We start from the raw sequence: 15,251 nt of genomic DNA on the forward strand, positions 1-15,251 counted from the left end.
TTTTCTGGTGAACTTGAAATGCTCACATCTATTGTTTACATTGGCACAAATGAAAGATAAATCTTCCTGGTTTGTTACAGATAAATTGAATAATTAAGAAGCCGCTCTTAATTACTGTCCAAGGAGTCATAGAAGTTACCATTCTAAGCATGTTACCAAGTAAGTCTTTAGATTAAATTTCTTTCAATAGAACTATGCAAAATGCGTACTGCCAGAGGTTTCTGCCACATCTTATTTGAAAGAATCTTTTATAATCTAATTGCATCTGGTTAAAATTTTTAAAAGTGCTTAACTGATGTGAGGATGAGATTTCTGGTTAGATCCTAAACAGGGCTTAGGTATATGCTTAAATACAAATGTGATAAATACAAATATACGTAATCAAGCTCATTGGCTGCCTATTTGTGGGAATGGCTAAACTTAGTAGGTTGTTCCCATTGCTCCACTGAGTTTCTGAAACTGAGTAGGGAATTATCCTGGAAGCTCAAGCCAGGCTTAGAGTATTTCTTGCATGCATACATTTAGCCCAACAGAAAATGCAAATGTATTTCCTTTTTGTTATGTTTTTGACACTGTGTTGACATGGGTTAGTGTCTATGGAGTGCAACAGTATTATCTGGCAAGGAAGAAGACTAGTTATACAAGCAGGTAGATAGAATTTTTAACAGCTTATACAGGTTGGCAGTATTTATGGACAAAGCAGAGCAATAACAGCTAAGAATCAGTGGTACTTAGCTATGGGATAATCAGAACAAGTAAGGATCACAGGCAATCTCAGCAATCATACCGTGAGGTAGGTAATGATGAGATAAGAATGGCAGTGGGTGTGTTGACGGAGGAATTCTAGAACTAAAGAGATTACATAAATGACAGTGGATATGAGGAACAGCCTACAGTCATTAGCATATGTAATTTTGTGGTTATGGTAGACACTTTTACTCCCACATGCTTAAGGTCTCCCAACCCCTAAGGTACACAAGACCCCTCTCTTGGCCCTTACAGCCTACACTCATGGCATGGGGGATCGAAGGACATGCCTCCTGGTGCATCAAGGTTGTTCAGAGAAGTACTCACCTCTACAACAGTCAGTTTTCTTCTGCTGGGGTCTGCAGTGTTGATCCTCTTCTGCTGCACCCACGTTGTTGACTTTTGAATTTTCCTTTATCCCCTCAGAACAGCCATGACCCACAGCTTCTTCCCTGATTTCCCAGACTGCTCAGTTCTTGTTTTACTGCTTCCGTTCCAGTCCTCAGATCACTGGTCACTGTGCCCTTAGGAACGGTCTCGTAGATGGTCTTCCTCACCCCTCCCTGGAGAATTGTTCCTTGAAGCTTAGAGACATCATTCTCTTCTCTTTGATTTATAATTGTCTCAAGCGTACCATTATTGCATTACTTTTCCCATGCTCTAGTCTTTTCATTGCGCTGGCTCAGCAGTTCATTAGTTGAAATTAGTTCATTCTGTTACAGACTATAGATATTTTAAGGCCTAGCACTTATGCTTGCTCAGCAACTGCGTTAGTCCCTGTCTAGCTGTAAGTAAGGTTAAATATAGTTTTGCAGAGTTTAGCAAAAATTGTACCATTAAACGGCCACCCCTCCCCTTCTTTTTTGTTAAAGTGGTTAGTGACATGCTAGGGCTTGGTTTTGATTAGCAGACCTTTATTTTCCAACAGCAAGTTATGCTGGGGCCTTTTGGCCTGTGTTGGGTGAGGGCTCCTGTTCCCTTCCTTGCCAAGTTGGACTTCCTCTTACACACAGTTGCATGGAGCTGTGGTTCCAGATCCTATTTGGATGACTATTTTGCTTATGTGCGTAGAGTAACTGTAAGTGCAAAAACTTGCATTCTCCTTGGGGAGAAAAGAGATTCTCTTTAGGGCCGGGCGCCTCTGCTGTTTTCATTGCAACACTTAATTTGTAGGTGCTTAGTCCTTCATTAGGTTGCAAAATCAATTAATAACTTTCCACTTATACTCTCCCTTGTAAGTATCGTTCAAAATAAGCAATGTGTTTTCCTTTGTTTAATTTGCACTTACTGTGTCTTGAGCCACAATAAAAATAATTCCTTTTGATGTTTGTGCTTCCATTCCTTTCGACTTATTCCTATGAGGAGTCTTCTCGGTCATTGTTTACCTTGTAATTCTCTGTTTCCAATGCCAAATCACCTCTGTGATTTGTTCTTTTTCCTGAATTTTGATTCCTGCTGTTGGTATGAGGGTGGCCAGAAGTGGAATACAACATTTAGGTGCATTTGCTGTTTACTGCAACGTAGTATGTCGTTTCACACTTCTCAAAATTTGGGTTTTAGCATGTCTTGCAAACTTTTATTTTCATTCAGTGCTAGCTTTCTTTCTACATTTCTGCTTAAAAATTACTTTTTTTCTCACACCATTGAATGCTTATGTGTTTGTTTTCTGTTAGGTGGTTTTTTCCCTTTTCTCTTTTAATAGCTTGAATTTGTGTTTAGCTTTTGTTTTACCAAGTGAGTATTATTTCAGAGATTGCAGCTCTTACAGCAGGTGCAGCATTTTTTACTGTACTTCAGATGCTACAGTAATTTAAATATTTGGATGATCTGGAGGAAAGGCTAACAGCAAAATCAGTGTTTATATTGACACAATTTGTTTTTTGAGAGATTTCCTCTCTCTTGAGGCTGTACCAACAATATTGCAGTAAATTTTATGTACAAGAAAAAATATAGCGCTGTGTCATTTTTTAGAACAGCTTTTTTGTTCTGCAGTGGTTCCTTCTCACTGGCCCAGGATGGCTGGGGTCTGCAGGCATTCCCGAATCACTGGATTCACATGTCTCCTTAGTTATTGCAGAACAGAGAAATATGTAACTACTTTTTGTGGTGTAAGGTGATGCTGGAGAAAAAGCTGTTTGCACTATGCCTGCCTGAATTAATTAAACACATTGGTGGAAGGAAGGAGTCAGAATGAATGTCCTGTCATATGTCATGTCATTTCTCTGCAATCTTGTGAAAAGCATAGTCTTTTGGGCTAAGTTCCCTTCAAAGCTGTCATCTTTGTATGAATGCGTGTAGAATGCAAAGACAGTAATAAATGATCCTGTATGTTGATTTTGTTTAATAGACTTGCCATGTGCAGGAATTGTTCTTGAATTACTATTTCCTGAAATATTTTGAGTTCTGAATTAGCAAAATGTGAGGAAGAGTGGCTGTGGTTTGCTTTTTAATGTGAAAGCAAATACAATCTGCTAATTTGATTTGATTTTTAATTATTTGCTTAAGTCTCAAAAATATTTTAGAGGTGTTACAAATTCTCAGGCAGCTTCTGATATTTTATGACAGGTCATAGTATTTAAAAGAATGTCTTCTCTTTCCTCTCCTGATCTTGTGCGGAAAGTTTGTCTCTTTGTACCTGCTTTGATGTCTTTCCTCTTGATTTTTTTTTTGTTGAAATTGTTCAAGCTCCGTCTCTTCAGGATTTCTATGTCTTATCAGCTTAATTCTTTCAGAATGCTGATTTTTGGAAGCTGTTTTAGAAATCGCTTTCCTTTTGCAGTGTTTTGACTGTGTAGTAGCCTCACCACACAGGTGCCGCATCAGGATACTGCTTAAATGTGTGTTTCAGTCCATTGGTGTTCAGGAAGGATGTATGTGACCCTTAGCATGGGTTTGAATACTGTTCTCACTTGATTCCTTCCCTCTCTTCCCAGTTATTTTCTTGCACAAATATGCATACAAGCATGTCTTCAAAGTCTGAGGGAGTTCTGTTGGTGCTTGCATCCCCACTCTAAATTCCTTTTTCAGGCCACTTTCTGCTCTGTGTTTTATAGCATCGTTTCTTTGCATTATCCAGTACCTCTAAGTGACAATTTTGCACTTATTTGACACCATGTGCATATTTGCAGGTTCTCTGTTAGTCTTTTTTGAGGCTTTCCTGTCTCAGCTAGCTTCACGTCCCACTCCAGAGCCTGACATCTGCAAACTTATTTGGGATGTGGGTCATCTTGTCTTAGGGTATGAAGTTAGTTTTGTAATTGCTGCCTCGCCTGGCTATGGAGTGATAGGTCTTGTCTGGAAACCATTTCTGACAGTGTGCTGGGTGAAGTGCCGGGGAGGCAGCACACAATTCAGCTCCTGAGGCTCCACTGTAGTGACAGTGCCCATCAGCAACCTCTAGTGCTGCATGCTCTTGTGCCTGGGAGCCATTCGTCATGAACAGCCACTGAAATATCTTCCCTTCATGATTTCCAGCCCTTTCCAGCAAGATTTTAGCTGTCTTTTTAAGGACCTATTGCTGCTTTGCAGGTTCATAATTTTTAGTAGCATGGATAGATTTCCTGCTTTTTGTGTGCGTAAAAGGATGTAGTAACAATGTTAGATTGAATAAACTGCATGCATCATGATTTTATAGGCTTGCATGCAGAGGCATACATTTCAAAAGTTTTTCTCCCCGGCACAACAGTACAACATGGTAGTGAGTTGCTGATATTGTAGGGTAGTTCAGAGAGAGGATGCTATCACGGGTATCACTTTAGAGAGAAAGTGTCCCATATGCACCAGCCAGTGCTAACGAGGTACATGCTGCCTCATATACTAGGTATGAGGCAGCATGCAGGTGATGCTATAAGTATTTGAGTTAATTAACATCTATATAAAGTATTTATAAAACTAACGTAAATTTGCAAAATGAATAGTATGTTTTCTCCAGTATGTAATGCAATGATACCAACCCCAGCATATTATTTCCTGTTTGGAATATATATACATATATATATATTTATATTTGTATTACAGTTTGAGAAACTGTTGGGAGCAGAGTAACCTTTGTTGCAAGTAAAGGCTAAGCTGGAAGCATTTGTTTCAACAGTTGTCCCCAACCCTGCCTTCCTCCTGAGGCTCCAGTTTTGTTTGTCCATCAGTGTGCCTGGCTTGCTTGTGACAGGTTGTCTATTTGGGACTCATCTCGAACCCTTCTTCTAGGAGGCTGTAGTTTCTACATTGTCTTTTTCTGTGGTGCTGTTTGCCTTGGAGTAAATAATCTGCCTCGTGTCTTAGAGGACACAGAAGCTTGTTTTAGGAACAGATGAGCTTTATTAGCTTGGGAACAGTGTCTCTCAAGTGTCAGCATTGCTCAGGGGTCCTGCATGAGTCTCCATTTGATGACTGTAGTAGGGAAGATAGTGTTTATGTCTATGTAATTTTTGGTTTAAATAGGCAAGACAGTGGAAGAGTGAAAAAGAAGCACAAGGAAGGAAAATGCCTCACAGACGGAATTAGTGCTTGGTCTTTGATTCCCCATCCTGTGCTCTTTCCCTTGGACCACTCTTCCTATTCCTGATGCAGTCACTAAATAGGCTTAATCTGCAAATTAGTAAGCTCTGGGAAAACTTCCAGCTTCTCCTTTTGGCATTTTGCCTGTTCTTTCTGCTTTTCCTTCCCCTATCATTTTGCAACCTTGCTTTCCATCTCTGTAGCTGAATCTAGATCCTGCTGGAATCTGTTACAGTATTCTGAAATTTGCCAAATGAAAACTTGCCCCTAGAGTGTGCAGAACTCACTCTGTTCATGTTGATTAGAAATTCTTCACGCTCTTGTTAGCTGGTTCCTTGCACTCATTAGCTGATAGATTGCAGGATTTGGTTTAGATGTTATTTTAAACCACTGAAGGCTGAGGCAAAGGTGCAGTTGCTGTCTCTGATACAGTGTTTCAGTGCCATCCAAGGTTGTGAGCTCAAGGGAGCTGGGCACTTCTGCGCTCTTCCCTGTTGCCAGATGCTACTACAACCTCTGCCTGGTAGCTCTGGCTCTTCAGCTGCAGGCTCGCTCTGACCAGACTCAAGCCAGTGGATAGGAAAGTGCTTATCTTTCCAATTTCTTCCTTTCTCCGAGCGGAACACCTGAAAACAGTGCCCAGTGTGGGGTTGCCAGACTGCAGATTAACGTGCCGTTATGGAGCTAGGAGAGGGCTGTGGTGTATGCAGCTGCTGTGGTAGGATGGGGAAAACCTATTGCTTCCCAGACAAAGTGATACAGTGGCCTGGAAAGGAGCACGGGTCACAGCGGGCACCCTGAGGACACAGGGACGTCATAGCTCAGGGCGTCTGTTCTGCCTCAGGGGGACTTCTTGCAGGAACCATTATGTCCAGGCGCCCTGGCTGCATTCTCTCAGCTGTGGAAAAGATCATTAAATTAGGCCCAGAGCTCTCCATATTGGTTAGCTCCACCACTATCACCAGCACACCACAAAAAAGAAGAGTAAAACTGATAGTTCCTCTGTGGAAAAGCTATGAGCATGGTGTGGATTCAGTTCGTCCCATGCTCTGGCTTTCTGCAAACCTGAAAGTGGCATTGACTCTGCTAAGGATCCTTATGCAATGTTCACCGGTACAGGTAGGGTGAAAGGTGTTGAAGGAAGTCAGCTACTGTAATTTAAATTACTTGATGATAATTTTTAATTGCTTGCTTTCTAAAAATTGCCAGGTGCTGGGAGGCATTACTTTTATTCTGTGTCTAGAGTATGTAGGCTAAAAATAAATTACTTCTTCTGGGGAGGTGTTATTTTTAGGTTTAACACAGCAAAAGGTAGTGTGTTGAAGAAACTTCCCCTTTGTCAATAATAGAGTATTTTCCAATTGTGATAGCAGCCATTGGGTTTTTCAGAATTGTTGGGCTACATCATAATTTTTAATATTAAATATTCCATTTAATATTCAGTAACTGAAGCATGTGTATTGAAATATAAATTAAATGCTATAAATGTAAAGATTCTAAAGAATTACCATCGAGGTGTTAGAATAAGACAAAATTATTTACTTTTTACTTGAGAGCTGATATAATTTTTCTTTTATTACTTTCTATGTTAACTTTTGGCAGTATCTGTTTTTGTTTAGCAGTGAAAGAATCAAAACTGGAATTGCATGGTAGTGCTGTACATTATGTTATATTTGGCTATTAGACAAGTATAGAGGGGACTATTCAGAAATGTATGAGAATAAAGATTTTTATTTTTAAGGCAAACTCTGATAGCAGTCATTTATGATACACTCATTACTGTCACAAAGCTATTAGATTAATTCCTTTGCAAGTAGGCATCATGTAATGAGATGTACTTGAATGTCTTCAAAATAAGCAATGGTGGAAAGATGTTTGTACCATTGCTACTTTAATGACATGTGGGGTAGCTTCCCTCCGAGGTGTTCAGCTCATGCTGAGGTCTCTGCCATCAGGGCTGGACTGTTTCTAAGGTCTAACTTGTTTAAAGTTAGCTTGGGTATTTCTGCTGCAATTTGCAATGTAGATCTAGTCTCAGATATAGGGGAGGGTATGATCCAGACTGAATGTTCGTTCGGGATAGAAGTACTAAGAGAGGACTAGATAGCAGACAAAACCAAGATTTTAAAGTTAGCATTCTTAAATAGAAGTAAAACTATTCAAACCCAAGGGAGTGGATTTGCTATCTTATCCCTGGCTCAGACCTCTGGGTCCCTTCTCTGTCAGGCTGAGTAGGGTTGGAGGAAGGCTAGGGGAGTAGCTATTTATCACATTATAACTCCTTGTTGCTTTATCCTTTTAAATGAAAGGCAACCAATGGGCTCCAGTATTTCTGAACAGGAGTGTGACTGTACTATATAATCTTATTTTCCTGGACATTATGAATAAATAAATAAACAGCAAAGCTAATTTGCTGATGGCCTAACTGGAGAAATCAGTAGCTAAGCTTTTTACATCTCTGTACATAAACTAGATATGCATAAAGGAGAGAGCATCTGGCTCATAAATATTCTCTTCTGGTGAGCAAATTCAGTTGCAATGACATATAACCGTAAAGGGTTAGCTAAATATTTTGTTATATTTTTCTGTAGCTGACTAATTGTGTGTGTTATCTTATTCCATTTGAAGATGAGTGTCCTGGTTTCAGCTGGGATAGAGTGAATTTTCTTCCTAGTAGCTGGTATAGTGCTATGTTTTGGATTTAGGATGAGAACAATGTTGCTAACACACTGATGTTTTAGTTGTTGCTAAGCAGTGCTTACACTAAGTAAAGGGCTTTTCAGCTTCCGCTGCTCTGCCAGGTGCACAAGAAGCTGGGAGGGGGCACAGCCAGGACAGCTGACCCCAACTGCCCAAAGGGCTATTCCATACCATATGGCGTCATGCTCAGTATAGAAACTGGGGGGAGTTGGCCAGGGGCAGCAATCACTGCTCAGGGACTGGCTGGGTGTTGGTCAGTGGGTGGTGAGCAATTGCATCGTGCATCACTTGCTTTGTATATTTGTTGTTGTTGTTATTATTACTATTATTCTTAATAATAATCTATATTATAGCTATATAATATATCTATATCTTATTATAATACATAATCATATAATATATCTATATTATATATCTATATTTAATAATATATAGATATATCTCTAATAATATATAAATATAGATATATATCTAATATATCTATTAGATATATCTAATAGATATCTATTATAGCTACAATGTATGTTATATATTAATTACAATATATTATATAACATATAATTTATATGATTATATAAACTGTAATATAAATATATTTTAATATCAAATTATATTTGATAATAAAATTAAATATATTTCTATATTTAATTATAAAACAAATATAATTATTTACATTATATATAAATATAATGAATATATATTTTATATATAATATATATTTTATATTAAAAATATCTTATATAACAGTTTGGAGCTGTTAGGATATGGTTAGAAGCAAATTCTGTCAAAGCGCTAAAAAACATCCAATGGCTACAAAAACATTGAATTAAGGTAATATTTTAACATAGTCTGCTTTTGGTGCAATTTGTATAACTTCTAAGGACTTTTGACATCACAGTGCTTTAAACCTTTTGTTCTTCAAAAAATAATTCATTCTAAGTTCTGTGCTAATTCAAAATTCAGTTCCATTTCATTTAAAGCCATTGAGTTTTACTAAATGAAGGACAGAATGATCTGTATATGAAAAGTTTTGTTAGACAAAGAAAATATTTCAGTCTTCAACCACCATTTCTTTTAATTGCAGTTCAAGCTTAATTGTTCTAACTCAGACTGAGTGATGAATTTGGGAGTAGTAAAATGGAGACTTGGAGTACCTGACGATGCTCTGTTTCAGATATGGAGAGTTTAAATTATTAAAGGCTGTGCTCTGATATAAGTGCCTAACAAAGCTAAATAGAAGCTCTTTGTGAGAATGTGTTTAAGAGAAGAACAAAAATGTTCTGCAGGAGTAAAACAGGATGTCTGTGTGTTCAACAGGTGTTTGTAAATAAGATCACGCAAGAACCCGCAGGACCAATTGCCTTCTACACCTCATTCTTCCCTCTCTCATGCTGCAGAGCTTCCTGATGGAAATGCAAGGAGCAAACACGGTCACAGTCATTCAGCCAAAGATTTGTTCTCATCTTCTTCAATTCCTTACCACTGTTAGGCTACACTGTTACCCAATCTTACATTCTCAATCCCATTTCTATCTTTGCTAGTTTTGATTCCTTCTTCAAGGTACTGGCTGCCACCTGCTTCAATTTCTGGCTCCTTCCTTTTTTCTTTCTCTGCCTTCCCCTTTCTCCAGTCCTTCTCCCCAGAACTCTAACAAAATGAAATACAGGTTTCTTCCTCTCCTCAAATTATTTTATCTCCATTTCCTGTCAGGTTTTTCTCCTCCTCTTACTCTTTAGAGTGCATCTTAATATGCTTAGTCTCTTCCATCTTTGGGGAGGAGAAAAAAAAGAAAAAGCTCTTGACCCGCTAGCCAGTCTTCGTCCTTTTACCTCTAAGCTTGCTCTGCTCTTGTTATGCAGTTATTTTTCAACCTCTTGAATCCAGTTTTTGTTTATTGCTGCTCTCCACAAAGTGTCTAATGGCCTTCTTTTGAAGAAAGCTCAAAACCAGGACTCCATCCTCATTACTGACTCACTGTTTACTTAAATGTCTGCTGATCTGTACATGGCTCTTCCATTTTATAGTTTGCTTGTAAATTCTTTAGGATAGGGCACGCTTTTTTTTCTGTGTTTGTACAGTATTCAGCTCAATTAGTGGGTTTTTTTATGAGTATGACTGTGAACTACTGTGAAAGTACAAATAAATAATACGTTTTTGATCAAAGGTTCCTTTCCCCCTACCCTCTCTCTGGATATTTGACCAGATCAAATTATGTAGGTTATCAGTGGGGTTGATAATAAGTAGCATTTTAAAATGATACAGCTAGTCATCTGCAAATGTTGTCTCACAAATTTGTGTTGCGCTACAAATTTAGATCAGAATTTTGCTAATCTTTCTTATGTGAACTGACCTACTTAAGTCAGCGGACTACTAATATTTGCCACACAGTAAGGATTTGGCTCATAATCTTGGGAAAAGCATTTGTATGCACATAGGGAATATTGTCTAGTGTTTTTGTTAAAGGCTTCCTCCTCATTCCATTCCTCCTTATGAGATTTTTTTAACTTAAAAGTGGGAAGAACAAGGTAAGCATCATCTGACCTAGATGTGATGCCTAAGGAAGTTGTCTATGAACCTCTGTAATTCAAATGGTGAGAGGAGAAAATTATCTCTGGATGGGAATTATTATTTTGACTTCACGAAAAAAAGTCCAGTTGGCTCCTAGAAAAAAATGAAAACGCTCTTTAACTGCTTAAATTACACCTGACAAATAAAGGGAGGAGGCTCAAAATGATAGACCATAGAAATCATAAGGTCTCAGCTGATTGAGGACAAATAAGGGGCAGTGATTGCTGAGCTTATGTGGAAGGGCAGGAATGTTCTCTCAGGCACTGTAGAAATTGCAGACACCCTGGTCACAGAAATTCAGAGGTATTTACAAAGAATATGATTTGTAATGTTTTTTTCACAGATTGCCAGTGTGGCTTTTTTGAGACTTTACACATCATTCACATAATTGATTATCTATTTATTTTCAAGAATAAATTTTCTATATAATTCTTTTTCTTGGAAAGGAGAGAACACATGTTCATTTTCTGTATGTTTGTAGATATAAATTATTCCTATGCATTTTTACTTAACTGTGTTGCTTGATTTTTGGGATCAAATGCCCTGCAAGGTGACATTTCTTCTGGTTTCAGCAGTCATCATAGCAATGGGAGGAAGCTGCTCAGTGTTACCTCCATGGACGAATCCACACTCTCTAATGCTGTGTATCTAACTTGGGTGCCTGACTGAGAAACTGAAGCATCCAATATACAAAATGGAGAAAGAGAGGTTTCTGATTCAGATGCTCTTAATTGACCTCCAAAAGCTACACTGAATGTATAGGGAGCTTAGGTTCCTAACAGAAGCATCTAGGTTATTTTGCTAAGACCAGAGAGTTTGACTGTCTCCTGCACAGGTGCTGAAGGGAAGTGCCTTCTTGACCAGACAGATCTAACGGTGGCATTAAATAGTTGAGTGTGAACTTGCTGTTTGCTGTACTCTTTGCCACTGACTTCAGCGGAGTCGGGATTTCATGTGCAGTGTGTATTGCTCACAGACCCTTTTGTCTTTGGAAGAACAAATCCAAGATGATAAAATAATATGGCAGGGAAAGGCAAAATAAACCAGCTCCATTACATAGATTAGGGTAATTTTATACAAAATAAATATCAGTATTTGCAAGACCTCCTTCCTCATTTCAATCAAATTCTAGGTATATTTTCTCATTCATTATATTTACAGGTTCTCACAGTTACTTTCTGAACTGTAGCTAGTATTGTCATCAAATATTTATGCTGTACTTGCTTCCAATAAACAGGTAGAAAATTCAGAATAATTTCTTTCACTGTTGTCCACCCAAAGCTGCTGGCAGGACTGGATCCTTGTTTTGGGGTACCACTTTGTACCTAAGGCTTCAGCTCTGTACCAGGCCATGCATATCTATAAGGAAAATGTTGCCTGTTGTGAGGCAGCAGGTCCTGGTTGGTTTGGTGTTGCTGCTGGCATGCTTACCCTCTAAACTGTGAAAGAGAATTGGTTTTGTGCACACCCTTGAAAAGTTGATGGTACCAGTGTGTAAGCAGACAGCATATCCTGAAGCTGAAAGGATTTGGTACATGAACAAGCATGGGCAAAGGCAGCAAATGACTGAAGAGGATAGGGCAGGAATGGGAGAGCTGCTGGTACCACCACAGTATTGACTGATGCTCTTAGTGCAGAAATAACATTTCTAGTATTGTCACCTACAAAAGCTGCCTATAAATAAAATGTGTTCTATAGACGTGCAAGTACTGAATAATTTCTTTGAATTCCCACCTTCTCAAATGTGAAGATTTTATAATGTTTACTTGTCAGGTTGAAGATGGTTCTGCTTTATTTTGTTTCATCAATGAGAAAGGGAAGAAGGTAATTCCATTGCTGTTCGTCTTTCTCTCCCAACCTTACTTCCTCCTGTTTATTCCTGGGCAGGTTTTTACCTAGTTCTCTACTTTTTCCAAAGTCACACGCCCGTTTTATAGTAATAGCAGGGTACTTGAATTTTACTTCAAGAACCATATGTCTTAGCTTCATTACAAAGAAACAAAAACAAAACCAAAAAACTGTGCAAGACTTGTGCAGGATTACACAAAATGCTGTAGAAATGCTGACAACTGAATTGTATTTTTTGCGATCAATTCTAGGGCCTAAACCACAGAACCATCCTTCTGTCCTCTAAATTGGGTTTGTGATTGCATACTCCCTTTTCATGCTGTAGTGGTGGCTTTGGTGCACAGCTGTTTGTTTTCTGTTCAAATTTCTCAACTTCAGTGGTGCTTGTCCCTTTTCAGAATACATGCCTTCTGCAGCAAACTGTTCATGGTTTCATGAACAGATACTGAAAGTTTAAGGAAACTGCTTGTCTGTTCAGTTGAAAGAATTTTGCTGTAATATAAGCCATTAAACACTTGGACTAAAGAACAAGCTTTATTTTATAATGCAAGTGAGTAATTTTCTTCTTCTACTTGTTTTCCTATTTCTGAGTATACAGATTTCAACGTTGCTTTTTCAAGGTGATGGGGTAATGCAGTGAATGAAAGTAGCCGGTCTAAGAAAACCCCATGACCTGCAAACATTCCCTTTGTCCAGCCTTCCTTTCCTGTCCAGGGAAGCCACAGAGATTGTTTTCTGGCCGTCATTTTTTTCATACTTCGTAAGTTGTCTTTTATCTACAAAACTGGCAAAAAAGAGAGACAAACAACAGTTATTTTATCTTACTTTTGCTGAGTGGTTGCCTTGCCTCTATCGGTTCCGTTTGCATAGGCAGGTATTTGGCAAATTCAGTAATATTTATACAGGCTGACATTGAACGACTGTTGCTTTTGCTGCATATGACAGTATCGACTAGCACAAAATTGTGGTCGCACGTTAGCGTGCTGTACGTATCAATGCAAACCCATTTAAGCAGCTCGAAGTTTTTTCGCCCACATCCCCTCCCTTAATTTTTTCATTGCCCATCTCACCAGCAGAAGAGCTAAAATAATTACCTGCAGTCTCATTTTTCACTTTAGTACATGCAGATCTTGTGCGGTTGGGCAGCGAGCGGCTGACTGGGAGGGGCCTGCTCTGATGCAGCACAGGCATATGACAGCAGGAGCAGCAACAGCAATCAGAGCCCTTCTCCGGGTGGGTTTTGCTGCAGTACGCTGATTGCCACTTTACAGCATCCAGCAAGATCCCCAGCAGCAGGCACTTGGAGGAGACTCTGCGTGGGCACTTGTTTAAGGAGTACCTGACTAAACAATTGGGTTATTCTTTAACTGCGGGAGAAGTGCCTGTATTCCCTTCACGCAAGCTCCCTACTGGCTTTCTGCATTCGTAGTCTGTCGGAGCCGTCTTTCCCTCCGTCTTTCTCCCGTTACTTCTTTTTCTTTCTTTTTTTTCTTTTCTTCCCGATCGCTATTCACACCGCCCCCCCCGCCCCCCGCCCCAAATCTGTGCTGCATCACTAGCTCTCATTATGCTGTGCTCAGTAGCCCAGTGTGTTCTCCGCCTCTGCTAGGCAGTGGCAGCATGGATGGTGCTCTTGTGACGACCTCTGCTGATGCTATCAGTCCACTGCGGATAGGCATGCTGAGTAATCCTGCTGTAAATGGGCGAGGACACGGACACACGAAAAATTAACCACAGCTTTCTTCGAGACCACAACTATGTGACTGAAGGTAACATAAATACTGTCATTATTCTCTTCTTGCATTGCATATTCTATGCCAGGAATGCACTGTCATGTTTGGAGATGTAGGCTGGTCCTTTTTTCTTCTTTTTTTTTTTAAACAGGGAGACTTTCAAGGCGTTTTTCTGTGTGATGTAGCAACAGAATCTGTTTGAATTTGCTAAATCCCGAAGGCATTCTGTCATGCTACGGCAGTATATGAAACTATATGGGCTAAAGAAGGTCTTGCATTGTGCTGAGTTTGTGCTAGTGAGGTGTGCAGCACCTGGCATTGAATGCACAGTAGCTGCAATGTGGAAAATTGGAAGCAGTTGATTACTTAAAAAAAGGTGAAAGATTTGAGAGCACTGAAGTAAGAGAAATAATCTGTAAAGTTAACTGTTTGCTGGTGTAATAAAGGTTATGCATCTCATTTTGGTAATTATAGCCTGAACATCACAGACATTGCTGAGTTGATTGTTCCCTAGAGAACCTTACACATTTAGAAGGGATATGTAAGCACAATCTTTTGAAATACTGCTGCCTTCTTTCCATCCTCTCTGCATGTGCAAGGTACATGAGAAAAGAAAAGGTACCTTAATTTTAAATCATTCAATGGCTGGTAGCTTATTACATAAAAAGGAATTTTCCTGCAGGTGACACACATTAAATGCTGAGAGAATTTACCTTGAGACCAGTGAAATGGTTGGGTCAGATCCATATTTCCTTGCCAGAAAGTTGGTTTAAGAGCAGGCCATTTTAAGATTGATTGATTGATTGAAAAGCAGAAATGTATTTGTAGGTGCTTGACTTTGCAAATATATTTGTGTGTGCAGAGTTTTAACAGCACTTTCCAGCAGCAGAAACAGTACTTCAGTGTAGGCTTATATAATATGAACATACTTAACATCAGGGTCAACCAATACTACTTGAGACTCAATCTCCAGATTCTGTCGTCATTTGATCAGTGCTCGGTCACTTAATACTCCCATGCTGCATCCTGAAACGCGATCAGCTGATGCTCTCTTGATTATTGATGATTTGCATTTTTTTAGAATGTAGAAAACAGCAGGATGATTTTGCCATACTGGGAACACAAAGCAGATTTTTCAGAAGAAAAATTTAAAAAGCTGTG

At 39.1% G+C, this 15,251-nt stretch overlaps 1 protein-coding gene across 3 annotated transcripts in view; it reads left to right on the forward strand.

Annotated features, from left to right (window-relative positions):
• PPP2R2C (protein phosphatase 2 regulatory subunit Bgamma) overlaps nucleotides 1-15,251 on the forward strand; it is a 201,649-nt gene that overhangs the window by 46,047 nt on the left and 140,351 nt on the right. The window contains exon 1 of one of the 3 annotated variants that reach the window (XM_072861600.1): nucleotides 80-159. The exons of 1 other annotated variant lie outside the window; for it this stretch is intronic. In XM_072861600.1, coding sequence (XP_072717701.1) covers nucleotides 150-159 — 10 coding nt within the window. In that variant the 5' untranslated portion in view covers nucleotides 80-149. Of the gene's footprint in view, nucleotides 1-79; nucleotides 160-13,991; nucleotides 14,127-15,251 lie in introns of those variants that run through there. One more of the 3 variants, XM_072861599.1, reaches the window with a different exon arrangement.

The sequence above is a fragment of the Ciconia boyciana genome, chromosome 5 (assembly GCF_034638445.1).
Source record: "Ciconia boyciana chromosome 5, ASM3463844v1, whole genome shotgun sequence".
In the NCBI taxonomy this organism is placed as follows: Eukaryota; Metazoa; Chordata; class Aves; order Ciconiiformes; family Ciconiidae; genus Ciconia; species Ciconia boyciana.